Source organism: Lepidochelys olivacea (assembly GCF_965140295.1).
Source record: "Lepidochelys olivacea isolate rLepOli2 genome assembly, chromosome: 6".
In the NCBI taxonomy this organism is placed as follows: Eukaryota; Metazoa; Chordata; order Testudines; family Cheloniidae; genus Lepidochelys; species Lepidochelys olivacea.
This window is the reverse complement of record NC_140416.1, coordinates 6,397,897-6,418,031: the sequence shown is the minus strand read 5'-3', so window position 1 is coordinate 6,418,031 and position 20,135 is coordinate 6,397,897. Positions and strand designations below refer to the sequence as shown.

The 20,135-nt window shown below is 42.1% G+C and overlaps 1 protein-coding gene across 1 annotated transcript in view; it reads left to right on the top strand.

Moving 5' to 3' along the window:
• The window catches only part of LOC311522443 (E3 ubiquitin-protein ligase rnf213-alpha-like), a 178,657-nt gene that overhangs the window by 79,441 nt on the left and 79,081 nt on the right, over positions 1–20,135 (top strand). The window contains exons 29-34 of the mRNA XM_084631781.1: positions 1,004–1,169; positions 2,843–3,060; positions 10,113–10,250; positions 11,539–11,730; positions 15,847–17,317; positions 19,314–19,507. Of these exons, the coding sequence (XP_084487907.1) occupies positions 1,004–1,169; positions 2,843–3,060; positions 10,113–10,250; positions 11,539–11,730; positions 15,847–17,317; positions 19,314–19,507 (2,379 nt within the window). The remainder of the gene's footprint in view (positions 1–1,003; positions 1,170–2,842; positions 3,061–10,112; positions 10,251–11,538; positions 11,731–15,846; positions 17,318–19,313; positions 19,508–20,135) is intronic.

Below are 20,135 nucleotides of genomic sequence, written 5' to 3'. Positions count from 1 at the left end.
GCGCTAGGAGCTGCACAGACTTTCAGTCTTAGATTCACAAAGCTACTGAACTTTTAGGTGCCTAGAGAACAACACTGCAATCCACATAGCCTGGGTTAGGGCCCAGGCTCCTTGTACAATGAGTGGAGAGAGATAGGTGCCTACGAATGGGGAGCAACCTAAGGTATCCAGTGGGAGATGCCTACAACAAGGGGTATGTGCTGGCTCTGCCCCTCTTTCAGACATAGGTGCCGAAGTCAGGGCTGCATGGAGGCACCTATCTCTTTCAGGGATTCACAGCTGAGAACCCTCTTTGGGGTTCGGTGACTAAGGCATTTTTGCAATAAATTTAGTCACATTAATAACAAATTTCAGAGTAGCAGCCGTGTTAGTCTGTATCTGCAAAAAGAAAAGGAGAACTTGTGGCACCTTAGAGACTAAAAGGGTGTGAGTTAGAACCAATTCAGTGGACAGTTCTTTTCTTGGATAAGAGTAGGCCAAGTCAAAAGTGACTTTAGTTAACTCAACTTTAACCACTTTTATTCCAAAATGAGAGTGTCCAACAAACAGATTTCCACCAAAATAACTAAATGAGTTCTAAGAACCTGATTTAGTTAAACCAATGCATGTTTGTGTGTAGATCAGTCCTAAAAATCCACAATAGTAAATGGCTGAGCAGATTTTTATAGACTCCCACAGGATTATATTATTAACTGTTGCCAGCTTTTGGAAGCAGAGCTAAGGTTGCATAGTGGGAGTGGCATGTACTTTAATTTTGGATTTCCTTGTTTTCAGAGGTTTATGTTTCAGAGGTTTAAGTATGGGCACTCTCCACATTCTAGAAGGGCACAAAGCAGCACTGGGCAACCTTAATGCGGCATTAACAAAGTTTTGGGGGCAAGGACAGTTTTCTTCTCTGTGTTTGTGCAGCTCCTAGTGCAACACAAACAGTAAATTAATTAAAATAAATGCTTGTCTCATTTCTTTGCTAAGAAACACAGTTCTTTATCCTGTATTTTAACAGGAAGATGAGGACTTCAAGGACAAGACTCTTGATTATATGACTGATGATATTATAAAGGTTAAAGATACTCTGAGTAACATCCCTGAGAGTGTGCTTGACTTCTTGAAGGAACTTCTTGAGTGTGCAAAGAAAGACTTTATCTCTTGGATCACAACCGTCATAAAAGGTGCGCTTTAGACCAGTATTTATAAACTAAGTAAGAATGTAGAGCCAATGGTGTAGCCCTCACGTGCTTGAGTTCATAAGTTCACAGTGGGTCGGAGATAGGTTTGTGATTGTAATGCATATGGTGAGTTTTCACGTGTTTGAATGGTAACAGTTATAAAATATCACTGAAAATTTCCCTAATTGGTCCTTCATTGTCTTTCTGAAGATCAGATTATGTTAAAGATAATTCTGGAGTTCGTTCTCACATAAGGGTTCTATTCAATAGTTCTGTGACTGTAGCTGGAAAAAAATCAAGATCTTTATGCAGCAATTTCCTTCTTTTTTTAGTAAAGGAAACTAATAATGAGACTGTGGAACTCACTGCCATGGGGGTTGTTGCTGGACATTTTTATGTGTAGTAAGAACACTTGGACAGGCATTGGTTTGGGGTAGGAAATTATGAAATGGAGCAAAATATTTTTCTCCCGCATATGTTGTAAGGTGTCCAGTAGCAGAACACTTTGTAAGGTCAGTAGGAAAGACGTTACACGTTGCACTTGTAATGTTGCACTTTCTGAGCACAGTAAGAGGTGAGCTGCCAGAGAAGGTGCCTGAACTGTTGGTAAAAAAACAACAAGGAGTCTGGTGGCACCTTAAAGACTAACAGATTTATTTGGGCATAAGCTTTTTCATGGGCAAAAAGCTTTGTCAGATGCATGGAGTGGAAGTTACAGATACAGGCATAAATATGCTGGCACGTGAAAAGAAGGGAGTTACCTTACAAGTGCAGAACCAGTGTTGACAAAGCCAATTCAGTCAGGGTGGATGTGGCCCACTCCCAATAGTTGATGAGGAGGTGTCAATACCAGTAATGTGATAGATGTCAGCAATGCCCCTCTACCATGTACATTGGCCAAACCTGACAGTCTCTACGTAAAAGAATAAATGGACACAAATCAGACCTCAGGAATTGTAACATACAAAAAACCAGTAGGGGAACACTTCAATCTCCTGGATGCTCCCTGGACACAGATTTAAAAGTAGCCATCCTTCAACAAAAAAACTTCAGAAACGGACTTAAAAGAGAAACTGCATAGCTGCAATTCATTTGCAGATTTAACACTGTTAATTTGGGCTTAAATAGGGACTGGGAGTGGCTGGCTCACTACAAAAGCAATTTTCCCTCTCTTGGTATTGACATCTCCTCATCAAGTGCCTCCTCGTTGTTTTTGTGGATACAGACTAACACAGCGAGCCCCTGATACTTTTACTGTTCGTGGAAATGAGCAGCTTTAAAACCTGGAAAAAATCTTGACTATTGGCAACCAAAAACTTGTGGTTGAAAACTGCCAAAAATCTAAAAAATGAAGAAAAAAATAATCATTTTCCCAAGTTTCTGGTTTTCCAATCACAAATAAAAAAATTCTGAGGAAAACAGAGACTTTCTACAAAAAATTTGTTTAGTCAAAAACACAATTTTATTTCTAAAAAAGTTTTGATGGAAAATTTCTGGCCACTCCTAGATCTGAGATTTTATTTGTTTGATTTAATTGATGTATCCAAATGGAGCAACAACAGGGATTTTTCAGCTTTGGAGGGCAAAGACATTGAAGCTTTTGATTAAAACTATTTGTAGATTCTTGAGCTTAGATTGCTTGTTTCACGTGCATTGCTGGATTTTTCTTCTTGCAGACAAAACGGAACTTCCTACCTTTGTGGAGCTGGCGTCCATTTCTGCAGGAGAAAACGACATGGACATTGACAAAGTGAGGTTCTTCCGAGATGCTGTCTCTGCCTCTGTGCCCATCTTATTCGACTTGACTCCCGAATCAGGATTTGAAGCTTTTTCCTCAGCTCTAAATCCCATCAGAGACGCTGTAGAAAATGACAATAACCTTCCAAAGAAGCTAGTAAGTTTTTCTGTTTTCTGCTCAAAATAAATATCTTAAAGAGACATTGTGACGTGACACTTGGTGGAATTTTAAAACAAGTAACGGCTGAAATCTAGGCAAAATTATTACAAGGTGGGTGGGTGCACAATCGGTTGAAAGACTGTACTCAAAAAGTAGTTATCAATGGTTCACTGTTACACTGGGAGGATGTATCTAATGGTGTCCTGTAGGTCCAGTACTATTCAATATTTTCATTAATGACTTTGATAATGGAGTGGAGAGTGTGCTTATAAAATTTACAGATTATATCAAGCAGGGAAGGGTTGCAAGCACTTCGGAGGGCAGGATTAGAATTCAAAATAACCTTGACAAATTGGAGAATTGATCTGAAATCAACAAGATGAAATTCAGTGAAGACAATTGCAAAGTACAACACTTAGGAAGGAAAAATCAAATGTGCAACTGTAAAGTGGGGAATACCTGGCAAGGTGGAGTACTGCTGAAAAGGATCTGGGGGTTATAGGAAATCACAAACTGAGTGTGAGTCAACAATGTGGTGCAGTTGCAAAAAAGGCTAATATCATTCAGGGGTGTATTAACAGGACTGTTGTATGTAAGACATGGGAGGTAATTGTCCTGCTCTACTCGGGGCTGGTAAGGCCTCAGCTGGATTACTGTGTCCAGTTCTGGGTGCTACACTTTAGGAGAGATGTGGACAAATTGGAGAGAGTCCAGAGGACAGCAACAAAAATGACAAAAGGGTTAGAAAACCTGACCTGTGAGGAAAGGTTAAAAAAAACTTGGGCATGTTTAATTTTGAGAAAATAAGATTGAGGGGGGACCTGGTGGTCTTCAAATATGTTATAAAGAGGACTGTAATCAGCTGTCCTCTATGTCTGCTGGAGGTAGGACAAGAAGTAATGGGCTTAATCTGCAGCAAGGGAGATTAGGAAAAACTTTCTAGCTATAAGGATATTTAAGCTCTGGAATTGGCTTCCAAGGGAGCCTATCTTTGGAGGATGGAGCAGGTTGGGCAAACGTTTGTCAGGGATGGTCCTGCCTCGGTACAGAAGGCTGGACTTGATGAACCCTTGTGGTCCCTTCCAGCCCTATATTTCTCTGATTCTATTATTAAGTCCTGGGGTAAAAGTTTCAGAAATGTCTAGTTGACTTAGGAGACTGTCACATTTTTAGAAGTGATTTAGGCACTTAGGAGCCTAATGCCTCATGGAAATTTAATGGCAGTCAGGTTCCTAAACAGAGCATGGTGACTAGTACATTAGCTGCAAAATGCATTCTGAGGGCACCAAAATGGTGAATTTGGGGTGAATTTCATGAATAGTTTTGGCCAAAAAAAAAGGAAAGGTTTTTTTTTTCAGGTTGAAATGGTGTGTTAACATTTCTATGCTTTGTTTCAGCCATTTTGAAACATTTTGTTTGGATTTTTCATTTTGAAATGGCATTTCATTTTAAAATATAGCTAGTTTAAACAAACAACAACAACAAAACACAAAAAAGGTGAAAACCACAAAAATGACCCACAATTAAGTAAACAAACAAAGTTAGAGACTAACGAATTTATTAGAGCATAAGCTTTCGTGAGCTACAGCTCACTTCATCGGATGCATAGTGATGAAGTAAGCTGTAGCTCATGAAAGTTTATGCTCTAATAAATTTGTTAGTCTCTAAGGTGCCGCAAGTATTCCTCTTTTTTTTTTTACAGATACAGACTAACATGGCTGCTACTCTGAAACAAAGTTAGTTAGTTTCAGGTCAAATGAAACATTTTGTTCAATCCAAAACGAATTTTTTCCTCCCAGTTTTTTGTTTTGATGATTGTGATGTACCCGGGTACAATCCAGACTAATGAGTACCTGTGTCACCCCTGATTTCTAACCTGGGGTGCCCTTTACATGGCTTTTCTGCTGTAGCCTCCAGCCTGGACTGCTCACAGTCTCCAGCATGCAAATCACTCCCAGCAAGGTCTGTGTGCTGCAGCCAGCCAGCCACTCCTTGGCTCTTACCAGCCTTGGTTATACTGCAGGGTGATTCCAACTCACTCCCAATCTCAGATTTCCCCCCAGAAATCTATGTCTTGTACTGCCCAGCCCTCTCCTGGACAATACAAGTTTATGTAAATTCTGTATTTCTTCAATAGAAAGTAGGGCTGTCAATTAATCAGAGTTAAATCAGGCGATTAACTCAAAAGAATTAATCGTGATTAAAAAAATAAACACAATTAATCACAGTTTTGATCGCACTGTTGAACAGTAGAATACCAACTGAAATTTATTAAATATTTCTGGATGTTTTTCTACATTTTAAAATATATTGATGTCAATTACAACACAGAACACAAAGTGTACAGTGCTCACCTTATATTATTATTTTTATTACAAATATTTGCACTGTAAAAATGACAAAAGAAATAGCATTTTTCAGTTCACCTCATACAAGTACTGACATTGTGCAATCCCTGTGTCATAAAAGTGCAACTTACAAATATAGATTTTTTTTGTTACATAACTGCACTCAAAACCAAAACAACGTGAAACTTTAGAGCCTACAAGTCCACTCAGTCCTACTTCTTGTTCAGCCAATCGCTCAGACAAACAAGTTTGTTTACATTTGCAGGACATAATGCTAACCACTTCTTATTTACATTGTCACCTGAAAGAAAGAACAGGCATTTTCATGGCACTTTTGTAACCCACATTGCAAGGTATTTACATGTCAAATATGCTAAACATTTATATGCCCCTTCATGCTTTGGCCACACTCTGTTTTACCTGCATTCTGCCAGATAGTTTATGTTCTAGCAATCTTGGATGATGACCCAGCACATGTTGTTCGTTTTAAGAACACTTTCACTGCAGATTTGACAAAAAACAAAATAAGATACGAATGTGAGATTTCCAAAGATAGCTACAGCACTCGACCCAAAGTTTAAGAATCTGAAGTGCCTTCCAAAATCTGAGGGGGATGAGGTGTGGAGTATGATTTCAGAAGTTTTAAAAGAGCAACACTCCAATGTGGAAACTACAGAACCCAAACCACCAAAAAGAAAATCAGCCTTCTGCTGGTGGCATCTGACTCAGACGATGAAAATGAACATGCGTTGGTCTGCCCTGCTTTGGATTGTTATTAAGCAGAACCTGTCATCAGCATGGATGCATGTCCTCTGGAATGCTGGTTGAAGCAGGAAGGGACATATGAGTCTTTATGAATCTGGCATGTAAATGTCGTGCAATGCTGGCTAAAACAGTGCCACGCAAACACCTGTTATCACTTTCAGGTGACATTGTAAACAACAAGGGGGCAGCATTATCTCCTGCAAATGTAAACAAACTTGTTTGTCTGAGCAATTGGCTGAACAAGAAGTAGGACTGAGCGGACTTGTAGGCTCTAAAGTTTTACATTTTTTTATTTTTGAATGAAATTATATTTTTGTACATAATTCTACATTTGTAAGTTCAACTTTCATGATAAAGGATTGCACTTCAGTACTTGCATTAGGTGAATTGAAAAATACTATTTCTTTTGTTTTTTACAGTGCAAATATTTGTAATGAAAAATAAATACAAAGTGAGCACTGTCCACTTTCTGTTCTATGTTGTAACTGAAATCAATATATTTAAAAATGTAGAAATCATCCAAAATATTTAAATAAATGGTATTCTATTGTTTAACAGCGTGATTAATCACAATACATTTTTTTAATTGCTTGACAGCCCTAATAGAAATAATATGCATGCATCTTGTCACCCCCAATAGAGTTTCCCAGACACTTTACTCTAAACACATTGGATTAGAAAAAAACAAGAAAGCAAGTTTATTAACTACAAAGAGAGAGATTTTAAAGGAGTACAAGTAATGAAGCATAAAAGTCAGAAATGGTTATGAGAATAATAAAGATAAAAACACTACTAGTGCCTAACTTAATAAATTATGTTAAATTCAAAGCAAACTTTTCTCACCGCATGCTTTCAGCAGTGTTACTGACCAAACTTCTTAGGTCAGGACCCCTTTTCCTGTTCAATGACTGCTTCCTTTGTCCTTTCTGGTGCAGTGAATCGATGGGCAGGGGGCGAGGGGTGTCTTGGGGTGCTTGTCTCTCCTTTTTATAGTATCAGCCCCTCCCTTGAGAAACATTTCCAGCAGAGACTCAGGAGACAAAGAGTCTATGGAGAAGGATGACAGGTTTCAGAGTGGTAGCCATGCTAGTCTGTATCAGCAAAAAGAAGAGGAGTACTTGTGGCAGCTTAGAGACTAACAAATTTATTTGGGCATAAGTTTCGTAGGCTAAAACCCACTTCATCAGATGCATGCAGTGGAAAATACAGTAGGAAGATCTATCTATCTATCTATCTATCTATCTATCTATATACAGAGAGAACATGAAAAAGTGGGGGTTGCCATTAGTCTAACAAGACTAATCAATTAAGGAGGGCTATTATCAGCAGGAGAAAAACAACTTTTGTAGTGATAATCAGGATGGCCCATTTCAAACAGTTGACAAGAAGGTGTGAGAAGGTGACAAGAAGGTGTGAGAACACTTCAACCTCCCTGGACACTTAATTACAGACCTAAAAGGTGCAATTCTTCAACAAAAAAACTTCAGAAACAGACTCCAACGAGAAACTGCAAAACTGGAATTAATTTGCAAACTGGACACCATTAAATTAGGCTTGAATAAAGACTGGGAGTGGATGGGTCATTACACAAAGTAAAAACTATTTCCCCATGCTAATTTTTCCCCCTACTGTTACTCACACCTTCTTGTCAACTGTTTGAAATGGGCCATCCTGATTATCACGACAAAAGTTTTTTTTCTCCTGCTGATAATAGCCCTCCTTAATTGATTAGTCTCGTTAGAGTTGCTATGGCAACCCCCATTTTTTCATGTTTTCTGTATATATATCTTGTATATATATCTTCCTGCTGTATTTTCCACTGCACAGATCTGATGAAGTAAGTTTTAGTCCACAAAAGCTTATGCCCAAATAAATTTGTTAGTGTCTAAGGTGCCGCAAGTACTCCTCGTTCTTTATGGAGAAGGATGTTCTCTGCTGCTTTTCCTCACCTGTTTGAGGTTTCTATGTCTACCCTTCCTGCTTGATGGTTCTCTTTACCACTGAAATGCAAATTAAGCAGAGCACCCATTTCTTTGTTTGAGACAGAGCTGTTTGCCAACTTCTGCTGTGGTTTGGAACATGTGTTAAGAACATTATAAAAAGAAATCTTGTAACTTCACATACAATGTTGCCACACATATTTTATTAGGAGAATATTCACCTTCAAATTATACATTTTCAGATGATACATTGCAAGGCATACTTTGTAGAAAGATTATTACAATAGTGTGTAGAGTATGGACACGGGTACATTCTGTCATAGTGACAAAAAAAATCAATTTTGATTTGAATTGAACTGAACTGAATTTGGATTTGGACTTTTCAGTTTGCTGCCCCTTCCTCCTCTCTTAACCCCCCAAAAAAAAATAAAATCAATTTTTCGTTCAGCGCTAGTCCTAAGTGCTTAAGTCTCTTTTGAAAAAGGTACTTAGGAGTTTGGTCCCTTGAAAATGATACGCTTGCTCTCCGCACCGTTTTGTTCTGTATAATTGTTTCAGTCATAGGAGTGATTTTTTTTAACCAAAATATTTAACTCAGCATAGCCCCTACCATGAGCATAGTTATACTGGTGCCCTACACTTATTCCCCTTCCAATACAGGAATAACTATGCTGGTATAAGGACAATTACATCGATTTAACTGTATCCTCACTAGGAGAGTGGTAGGTTTAATGTGGTGTGATCCTTTTTTTTTAAATGACACATGCTGGAAAGAGAAAACTTTGGCAGAGTTAAGCTGTAATGGTCTCAAGTTGCAGTGGGGGAGGTTTAGATTGGATATTAGGAAAAACTTTTTCACTAAGAGGGTGGTGAAACACTGGAATGCGTTACCTAGGGAGGTGGTAGAATCTCCTTCCTTAGAGGTTTTTAAGGTCAGGCTTGACAAAGCCCTGGCTGGGATGATTTAACTGGGAATTGGTCCTGCTTTGAGCAGGGGGTTGGACTAGATGACCTTCTGGGGTCCCTTCCAACCCTGATATTCTATGAGGTGAAGGAAAAAGAGGAGTGCAATAGTTATATATAATGTTACCGCAGTATTCCTCTAGCCCAGGGGTGGGCAAACTTTTTGGCCTGAGGGCCACATCAGGGTTGCAAAACTGTATGGAGGGCCGGGCAGGGAAGTCTGTGCCTCCCCAAACAGCCTGGCCCCTGCCCTCCATCCATCCATCCCCTCTCACTTCCCACCCCCTGACTGCCCCCCTCTGAACCCCTGTCCCATCCAACGCCCCCTGCTTTTGTCTCCTGACCACCCCCCCAGGATCCCCCGCCCCTAACCGCCCCCCTGGGACCCCACCCCCATTCAACCCCCCCCTGCTCCCTGTCCCCTGACTGCCCTGACCCCATCCACACCCCCACCCCAACAGGCCCCCCAGGACTCCCACGCCTATCCAACCCCCCGTGTTTCCCGTCCCTGACTGCTGCCCCCAGAACCTCTGCCCCATCCAACTGCCCCCTGTCCCCTGACTGTCCCCTGGGACTCCCCCACTCCCCACCCCCTTACCATGCTGGAGCCAGCCACGCCGCTGCGCTGCCCGGCAGGAGCGGTGGGCTAGAGAGCGGTGGCGCAGTGAGCTGAGGCTGCGGGGAAGGGGGGACAGCAGGGGAGGGGCCGGGGGCTAGCCTCCCTGGCTGGAAGCTCAGGGGCCAGCCAGGATGGTCCCGCGGGCCATAGTTTGGCCACCTCTGCTCTAGCGTCTTTCCCCACATGTGTTTCTGTCTATCATTTGTGCCCTTCACAACTCCTATGTGCTACCACTTCCTTTGCCATCTTGCCAATGGAAATGATTCTAACTCTTTCTCTCTGGGAAGTTGTGAGGGGAGCGAACACTCCAGCGACTGGGGTACTATGGGTATCTCAGCAAACGATGCTATAGCGTTCTGGTGTGTGTAGCTTTATTCCTTCTTCAGGAACTAACACATTAATTGTTTTTAATAGAAAGATTCCTGTCACAACAGAGAGTGGCTGCAAATGGTCCACGATTGTCACGGGTCTGTGGAGCGCTCCTCGATGTCTCAGGCCAGGGCCATCAATGGCAGTGGGATTTTTATGATCTCCACACCTCAGAAATTCAAGGTAAAAGTTCAGCAGCATTTAATACAAGGGCCCACATTTTCAGAGGGACTTTGGCTGCCCAGCTTGAGCTGCCTGAAAGAGGCCTAGTTTTCAAGGGTGGGGGCTGTGGTATATTAAAAGCTCTGTTAAAATGGGAGGCCGTCACTTTAAAAATTAAAAAAAGAAAAGGAGGACTTGTGGCACCTTAGAGACTAACCAATTTATTTGAGCATAAGCTTTCGTGAGCTACACCTCACTTCATCGGATGCATTGGATGCTCACAAAAGCTTATGTTCAAATAAATTGGTTAGTCTCTAAGGTGCCACAAGTCCTCCTTTTCTTTTTGTGAATACAGACTAACACGTCTGCTACTCTGAAACCTTTAAAAATTAAGTTTTTCCTGATCCTGCTTGCAGGCTCTAGGGAAACATGCAATCAGAGTCAGTCTGGAAAGAAGAAAAGGAGGACTTGTGGCACCTTAGAGACTAACCAATTTATTGGTTAGTCTCTAAGGTGCCACAAGTCCTCCTTTTCTTTTTGCGAATACAGACTAACACGGCTGTTACTCTGAAGTCTGGAAAGAGCCAGCCTGGAACAAGGTGGATTGAGTTGTGCCTCTCTGCCTTAGGGAGCAGCCTGTTCTCTCTCTCTCTCTCTGTTGGGATCCTTGCGTGTTATTGTTATGAATTCTAAGAAGTAAAGTAGTGTTATGATGCAAACTTCCAGCAAGAGTATTTTATATATTTATTTAACTTCTCCGTGTGTGCCATGAACATAACAGGAGCTTGGCACTGTCTGAAAATCAGCCTCTTTTAAAAGGAGCCACACTGGCTCCCAAAATCACTAGTCACTGAGTCTACAGACTTAGAATTATCCCTTTTCCCCATTCAGACCTGGTTCATACTAGAAGCTCGAGACCCAAGAGCTGGAACCTGGCCATGATTTTCAGAAGCGACCAATGATTTTGAATATCCAGTTGGAAGCACCTTAACAATGGGTGCTCGGATGGGTCTGAAAATCAGGCTCCTTTAAGATGTTTCAAGTTGGTCCCAAAAAATCATAGCACTCCAAATAGTTCATTTTGCTTCTGCATATCTTTGGTCTGCTATACATAATACCTTCAAAGATCTAGAATGATTCTTCCACCTTTACTGTCTTGCACAGGTAATGAGTAGATTTCTAAGATTAAAACCCTTGCACAATAACAGATTCTGAAATGCTTTGTATTGGCCTTGATGGGTGCACATATTGGTCCCACAGAATAAAGACACAGCAGCATTTATCTTTTTTAACTCTGTTTTCCCTCCAGCCTTCTCTCGATAATTGCATTTCACTGCTGCTACCAGGGGATATTGCTGAAAAGGCTGCTCAAGGACACCAGACAGACAAGACGGACTCTAGAACGTACAGCCTGGCTCAGCTCACTGAGCTGCAGAACAAGCTCATGCTGATAGCCACAAAGGCTGAGCAGGGGAGAGAAGAGGTGAACAGGTTCCTGGAGGTAAATCCTGATCTCTGCATTAACCAGGAAATGTGACTTTTTGTACTCCTTTATATTTGTGCTTCTTTTTGATGGGAAGTTCCCTTTCTCCAGCAACATGCCTTCCTGTTGTAGAACTGATGTTTTGGAGGAGACTGTCTCATGCCTTTAGTTCAGTGTTAGGAGGCCAAGGTAGAAACTAAAGCTGGTCAAAACTCAGAATTTCCATTCCATGGGAAATTCCAATATTTTGACATTTGTTTTCATTCCAAATAGGAACAAAAACAACAACAAAAAAGAAAATGTCAGATGAAATTAAATTTTTGAAACACAAACTCAGAGTTGCCATAGACCAGGTGCAGCTCTGAGGTTGCAAGCAGGAAGCTGGGGGAACTTGGGAGGAGGGCTGGGTGGGAAGTAATTTTCCCATCCTGAGAGAATTTTTAATATGTTGAAAAATTTTCCCTACAGGAACTGGGACAAAAAGTCAAAAAGTCAAAATGTTTCACTAACTGAAAATCCAAAGCATTTTTTAAGTTCAGGTCAATTAAAATGTGTTCTTGCAATACTGTCAAAACAATTTGTTCTGATTTTTATCTTTTTCATTTTCATTTTTTTAGTGTAAATTAAGTTAAATTTCAGAACAAAAAGTCTTTTTGAAGTAAAAAAATTGGAACTTTTCGTTTCAAAAATATAAAAATGGGATGTATCAATAATTTGGAACATTTTTTCTCTACTTTTTTTGAGTTGGAAAATTTGTCACAACCATCTCTGTTTCGTGAACAGTTTTGATTTTGACAAATTGGCATTTTTTGGTGAAAAAATGTTTTGTCAAAAAATTTCTTACCTGCTTTCTCGAGAGGTCTCAGCACTTATTTCTAGGTCCAGGGCAGCTGAACTGCGGATCCCAATGTGACGAGATCCCGAGGGTTCAGCCTGGAACTGTGGGACCACTGAGTCCCCTTAACTCTCCAGCCTGGGCTGTCTCTCACAATGCTTTGCTAGTGACCAGCAGCAAACCCCTCCAGGTGCTATCATCACTCAGCACAACTGCATATGGCGCCCCGCACCCAGCTAGATTGCACGAACGCTCCCAGAGCCACTCATGAATCACACAGAGAAATGCATCGGCTGAATCCCCCCAGCTCCCAGCCTTGCACCTCAGGAATATACCATCTTGCACTACTCAAGACGAGCCATGCAAGTTTATTAATTGGTTCACCACTTCATCAATGGAAAGTGGATATGCAGCAGCCTTTGTAAACCTGAGCGGATTTACCAAACCAAACATCTTTATTAATGATCTGGATGTAGGAATAGAGAGCATACTGATCAGATTTGCTGATGACTCAAAGCTGAGGGGACTGCCAACACTTTGGAGGATAGGTTTCAGAGGGGTAGCCGTGTTAGTCTGTTTCAGCAAAAGCAACGAGGAGTCCTGTGGCACCTTAAGGCTAATAAATTTGTTTGGGATAAGCTTTCATGGGCTGGAACCCACTTAGTCAGATGCATGAAGTGGAAACTTCAGTTTGACAGATATATATATGCATACAAAGATGGCTGTGGTACATTACTATGCGGAGGACCAGTGCTAACGAGGTCAATTCAGTCAGGGTGGATTTGGCCCACTCGTAACAGTTGATGAGAAGGTGTGAATACCAAAAAAGGAAAAGTGCTTTTTGTAGTGAGCTAGAATAAAGTGATTTTCCCTCTTTTCATATTCACACTTTCTCATCAACTGGTAGGAGTGGGCCACATCCACCCTAATTGAATTGACCTAGTTATCACTGGTCCTCCACATAATCATGTAACACACCCATCTTTGCATGTATATATATGCCTGCCAAACTGAAGTTTCCACTTTATGCATCTGACGAAGTGGGTTCCAGCCCATGAAAGCTTATGCCCAAATAAATTTGTTAGTCTTTAAGGTGCCACAGGACTTCTCGTTATCATCATTTGTGTTTTTCCCAGGTTTATTTGAGAAATCCTTAACAGATGTACTTTATATGGGATAAGATTGTTAGTCTTATTCCAACCCCCAACATGGAGAACCAATGGTCTGCACCTATCCTATCCAATGTGGGAGACTCTGTTGGCAGCAAAGCTACCGCTGGCTCAGCTCTCAGGGTCATGAGCATTCAAGCCCTTCCACCACATCAATCCCCCTCCCCTACGTCAATCTGTAGGAAGGGGCAGAGAAACCCCATTTTTAAATAAAATCCCAGCCTGAGAAATTCTTCCCTCAACCATGTATTTGTATTGCCAAGCTCCATCCTTCACCCATACAGGGCTCATCTGTTCACTGGGGATGGGCCAGGGTGGCATGTTCCCTGACAGTTCCACAACATCCCCTCCTAGGTAGAGCACATATCTTGGCATTGCCTCATGCATGGCATAGTTTGATACAAGCAAGCAAAAAGCATGGCATAACTTGGTATGGACCTGCCTCCTTCTGTTACACCAACCATCCCAACTCTTCTTCTTTTAATCCTGCGCACTCTTGGCCTCAGTTATAAATTGTGGCAATGAATGAAAAATGGTGGCATTTAAGCACCTTAAGAAAGGGAGAGAAGTTTTTATTCAGTTCCATTGACATCAATGGGAGCTATGTTGGGTTTGATCAACAAAGCACTAAGTCTCTGATTGTCAGAAGGGCTCACAAGAGCTACGTGAATGACTGATTTTGTTGTCCACTGGCTGTTCCGAAAAATAATATTAAAAAGAGTCAACGTAAAATGATTTTTTAAAATATTTTCAGCCCACCAAAAAGTTGAAGAAAAATTCATTTTGGGTCGAACAAAATATTTTGATTCACCCAAAATAAAACATTTCATTTTATTTTTGAGCTTTCAAACATGTTTTCTGAGTTTTTAAAATAAAATTGAATTTCAAAACAAAAAATGGTTTTGAATTGAAAAACAGAAAAGTTTCATTTAGAAAATATCTAAACTAAATATTGCAATTTTTTTGTCAGGGAGATTGACCAAACAATTTGACAAATTTGATTTGAATTCATGAAAGGTTTTAGTTGACCCAAAAGTGCGTTTTTTGGTGAAAAAAACTTCAGCCAAAATGTTTCTTTTCCCACTTTTAGTTGTCACTAACTTAGTTGTGTGGTCCATGCTCAGCACCTACCAAAATTAGGCCCTAAAAGGTTGGGGCTTGGCTCTCTTAGAAGTTATCTTAGTTCTGTGGTGAGATCAGCCGAGATTCTTGAGTGGAGCTGGTGGAAAAAAAAAATTTTGCTCATGGAGAATTTCAAGAAAAATGGGAGGGGGAATTGTTTTCACTGAAAATTTTCAAGGAAAACTTTGACTTTTTGGTGAAAAATCAAAAACCAGAAATTTTCAGCTGAAAACTCAAATATTTTGATTCTGAAATAATATGTAGCACCTTTTAATCAGTAGATCTTAAAGAATTTACAGTTTTTAATGTCTTTATCCTCACAACTCTCCTGTGAGGCAGGGCAGTTATCCCCATTGTACAGAGGGGGAACTGAGAGGCTGAATGATTTGCGCAAGGTCAAACTGAAAGTCTGAGGTAGACCAGGGAATTGCACCTGGGTCTTTTAAGTCCTAGGCTAGTGCCCAAACCACTGAAACATCCTTCCTCTCAAAATGCCACTGTACTGTCTCATGGGAATTGTAGTTTGGGTGACTCGTGTTCCCATTCTCCTCTAAAGGCTGGGCTCCCTAGTTGGACTACATCTCCCATGATGCACCAGCCATGTCAAGGAGAAATGGTTGCATCATGGAAGATGATGACCCGCTGAGGAGCCCAGCCCATAGAGGAGAACAGGGACATGAGACAACAGCTGAACTACAACTCCCATAAGGCGCTATAGAAGGATAGCCAAATGGAAATATTGTGATTTCCAGATTTTAGGTTTTGATGAAAAATCAAAATATTCCACAGAAAGCAGGTCCTTTTCATGTCAGCATTCTGTAAAATGTAAAATGAGAAAAGTTGGGTGTCCCAAGATGAATCCCCACTTAATCAAATGATTCAAATTACTTAGGTTAAGTTGTAAAGATCCTTAAAAGAAAGTATAATATTCATAGTGTCCTAATGATCTTGAAAACTAGCAGTATTTTATAAATTCTATTTTCCCATTATGTATTTGACACATTACAGATCCTGGAAAAAATTGAAATGGTTGGGAAGCTCTACTTGCAACTTCTCAGCGTTGGCAACATCCTTTTCATAGACTGGAAAGCTGAAATTTATTGTAACCCCAAACGCAAAGTAACAATCTACGCTGAGTTTGGAATAGCCGGAATCCTTGTTCAGACCAACAAACCCCTCCTGGAAGAATTAGATGGCATTTGCAAAGTCATGGAGCATTGCCTTGTAGAGTGGAAAAAATATCTGGAGACTCAAAGGAACAATTATTGCCATCTAAACATGTTCACTGCACGCCAACTCTTCTACTTGTGTAGCAAGTTAGCCCAACTGCATGAAGGACAAACAGACCCACAGGTTCTCAATATGCTTTCTGTTTTCAAGCATGATGTTAAAGCAGAGGATATCGGAGAGGCATTAAAGAGAGCAATTGAAACTCCTGCAGAATCCGTTGATATATCTGAGAAAGATGATCAGTCCGTGTCCTGGAATGACTACATTGTTAAATTTCCTCAGCTCATCCAAGGTCTGGTTGAGTCTGGGTATGACGAATCGGTGGGTAAGGCAGCTCTGCAGAATTATCTGCCAAACTCAGCCATCACAGAGCAAATGCTCATGGAATTTGCCTTAGACTATGCTGATGAAGAGGAAAAGATTGAAGAGCTGAGCAAATTATACGACAAGCAGAGAGAAGCCTTTCTGCAGAAGTCCATGAAGTTTAAAAATAGGAACAGAGATGTGGATCCATCCACCTTCCAAAGCCTTGCGAAAGATGAACTGGCCACTTCCTTTGAGAGTTTGCCGTCTATCCATGCCAAGGTGCATTTTCTCTGGAACGCTTACTGCAGCAAGCTCACTGGCTTGGTGTCGGACAAATACATCAGCCTGGATGTTTTCGGTGAAATGCTGAAATACCTGACGTCTCCTGAAACTGCTGTCACTGAGAGAAATTTACCAGTGGGTTTGGAAGCGGGGAAGCCTTGCCTTGTCACATGTAAAGAAGAGCAGATGTTACTTCTCCTGCTGTCAGTCTATACGCACTCTGAGGGGGCACCTCTTCCAACGTATGATGAGGTGCTGGTCTGTACCCCTGAGACAGAGGAAGAAGACATTGAGCTGATTGTGAGGAGAGCTCTTTCCCCAGACCCCAGACACAAAAAGATCTATTGCTTGCTTGGTGCAGAAAAATTAGTTTACAAAGTCTCCAAGAAACTGGAGTCCCTCTTCTTCCTCTTCGCACAATCTTGCAGCAATGCCAATTACAGGTTTCTTATCTTCTGTGACGCCAAAGCTCACAATTCTTATGTTATGACGGCCTTCGACACATACAAAGTCTCCTTTTCTTGTGATTCGGGGGTAGACATTCAGAAATACCTGAAGACACATCTGAGAGTGCCCAGTGGGGTGGCACCTGTTGCTCAGGTCTTTGAAGAGCCCTTTCAACAGAACGTGAAGATTGTATTTTCAGAGCGAGCTGGCATGGGTAGGTTTTAGTAGAGATTGAGGGCTTGGCTACACTTGCCAGTTAGAGCGCATTAAATCAGCCCCAGGCGCCCTAACTTGTGAGGTGTCCACACTGGCAAGGCACTTAGAGTGCCTGGACTCTGCAGCTGGAGCGCTCTTGGTAATCCACCTCCACGAGACGCATAAAGCTTGCTGTGCCCCGGCTGAAACGCCCAGGCGTCAGTGTGGATGACATGTTGCATTACTGCATTCTGATTGGCCTCCAGAAATGTCCCATAATCCCCTGAAGTCAAGTGGCCACTCTTCTCATTGTTTTGAACTCGGCTGCAGGTGTGCGGATATCCCCTTTCAAAGCTCCGTTTCTGACAGCCGACATGCTTATCTGCTCCGGGACAAAGCAACCATTGCTGTGGAATGCGGCTGCTGTGAGTGTGTGAGAGAGAGGCTGGGGGAGGGGAGGTCTGCTGCTGTCTGAATTTACAAGACAGCATGCTGACACACTCTCTGCCCCCCAAAACACACTGTCTCTCCCCCCAGAGACACACAACACACTCCCTGTCGCACTCCACCCCACCCCCACCCCCATTTGAAAAGCACACTGCAGCCACTTGCACACTGGGCTAGCTACCACAATGCACTGCTCTTTGTGGCGTTGCAGGAGCTGCTATTGTGGCCACGCCACTGCGCTTGCAGCTGACAGTGTAAACACACAGCAGCGTTTTCCCTGCTGCGGTCTCCGGAGGCTGGTTTAACTCCCAGCGCTCTACATCTGCAAGTGTAGCCAAGCCCTTAATCGGGATTATCGTTGTCCCGATAAATATGAATTGAATACAGATTAACGGCCTGATGATCACTTTAGATAAGCTATTACCAGCAGGACAGTGGGGTGGGAGGAGGTATTGGTTCATATTCTCTGTGTATATATAAAGTCTGCTGCAGTTTCCACGATATGCATCTGATGAAGTGAGCTGTAGCTCACGAAAGCTTATGCTCTAATAAATTGGTTAGTCTCTAAGGTGCCACAAGTACTCCTTTTCTTTTGGCTAGATTCTGCTTATCCTTTATGCACTGGGAGATGGAGCAGAATCAGTCTTCTCTGTCCCAGCTCCTCTGGCGATGCCCCAGAGTACATAGGGAACAGGTAGACCCATGGCCTACACATGGGGGTCAAGGTCTAGCTGGAGGTGTAGCCATGGGCACACTTTCCCTGTGAGGCTCCTGCGTATCTTTTGACCCTGTTAATCAAATGGGCTGTTGGGTCCAGACTTGGCTCTGGGGCTGCAGGGGGTGGCAAAGGAGCTGGCTGAAGAGAATCTACATCAGAGTGGAGCAGAAAATCTGCCCTCAGTTTTAGCTCTGCTTTATGCTCTTTATTGAGGGGGTGGGGATTCAGAGCTTGAACTGGTACCACAGTCACTGGGCCTTTACCATGTAGAAAGCTCAAGTTACAGCAAGTTGTACCATGCCTGGCCTGTGGAGCAGAGGTGAGATTTCTCCAGTGTAGAAACTTCTTTTAGCTCCCCAGCTGAAGAAAAATTATATAAAAAGGCCAGATCTTCAGCCTGTGTACATGAGCGTAGCTCCACTCACTCCAATGGCACCACACCCATTCACACCAGCTGGGGATCTGCACCATTGACTCCAGCTGACTTATGTCCATTTATACTAGCTGGGGGTCTGGCCCATTGATGCCAATAGAGCTATGGCTGATGGGGGGAGGGATAGCTCAGTGGTTTGAGTATTGGCCTGCTAAACCCAGGGGTGTGAGTTCAATCCTTGAGGGGGCCATTTAGGGATCTGGGGCAAAAATTGGGGATTGGTCCTGCTTTGAGCAGGGGGTTGGACTAGATGACCTCACAAGGTCTCTTCCAACCCTGATATCCTATGATTCTATGATACACTAGCTGGGGATCAGGTCTTCTCTGTTTCAGGGGAAGAAATGGAAACATTAAAGACAGAATCTGAGACAGCAGAGCACTGTAGAAATTGAATCTTGACCTTCTCTCTCATTTTAGGGAAGTCTTTGTTTGTCGCAAATACCACCAGAAAAGCCAAAACCCAACCAGAGAACGCAGGACTGCACCACAAAACCATTAGGCTGACAGAGTCGGAAATAGATTTTGGATTTCTCCTGGAAGAGCTTCGCTCACTGGAACAGAAACCAACTGAGGCTGGGCCCAGGATCTTCCATATTGACGTATCCCCTGTGGTAAGTGTCTCTTTACCGAGCGCAATGTCCATGCCATGATATACAGTGAAGATGGATTTTCTCATTTAAACTGTGAATGTGCCTGTCAGTGTCAGATAAATAAACTCCTTCCACTGGTAGTTATGGAAAGCAGTTAATACCATCCAATTTCTGTAACAAACAGTTAAACTGTGAACAGGGGTATCACAAAAATGTAGTTGTCTTACCAGAAGTTCCACCACAAACCAAACTCAACCCACCCACTTGTGATGCCAGAAGAAGATGATGCTCACAGTAGATTTTAACTCTGCATCACTGTGCAGTTTCCCAGGACCTGCTACTCTGTCACAATGCCAGCAAATCTCTTTGTATTGCCATTGTCTCTGTCACTGGCACAGCGACAGCCCAGCATTTACTGTCATATCAGCAGGGAGACCATACAATGGGTCAAATCCTTGGTTGGTGTAAATCGATGTAGCTTGCTTGAAGTCAATGGTGCTGTGCCTGTTTTACACTAGCTGAGGTTCTACCTGGGGTGTACTTTCATGGAGCATCTCTTCTCATTGATTTATTGGGTCTTCAATAACTTAGAAAGTTTACAAAAAGAAAAGGAGTACTTATGGCACCTTAGAGAAAGTTTAGTAACTAT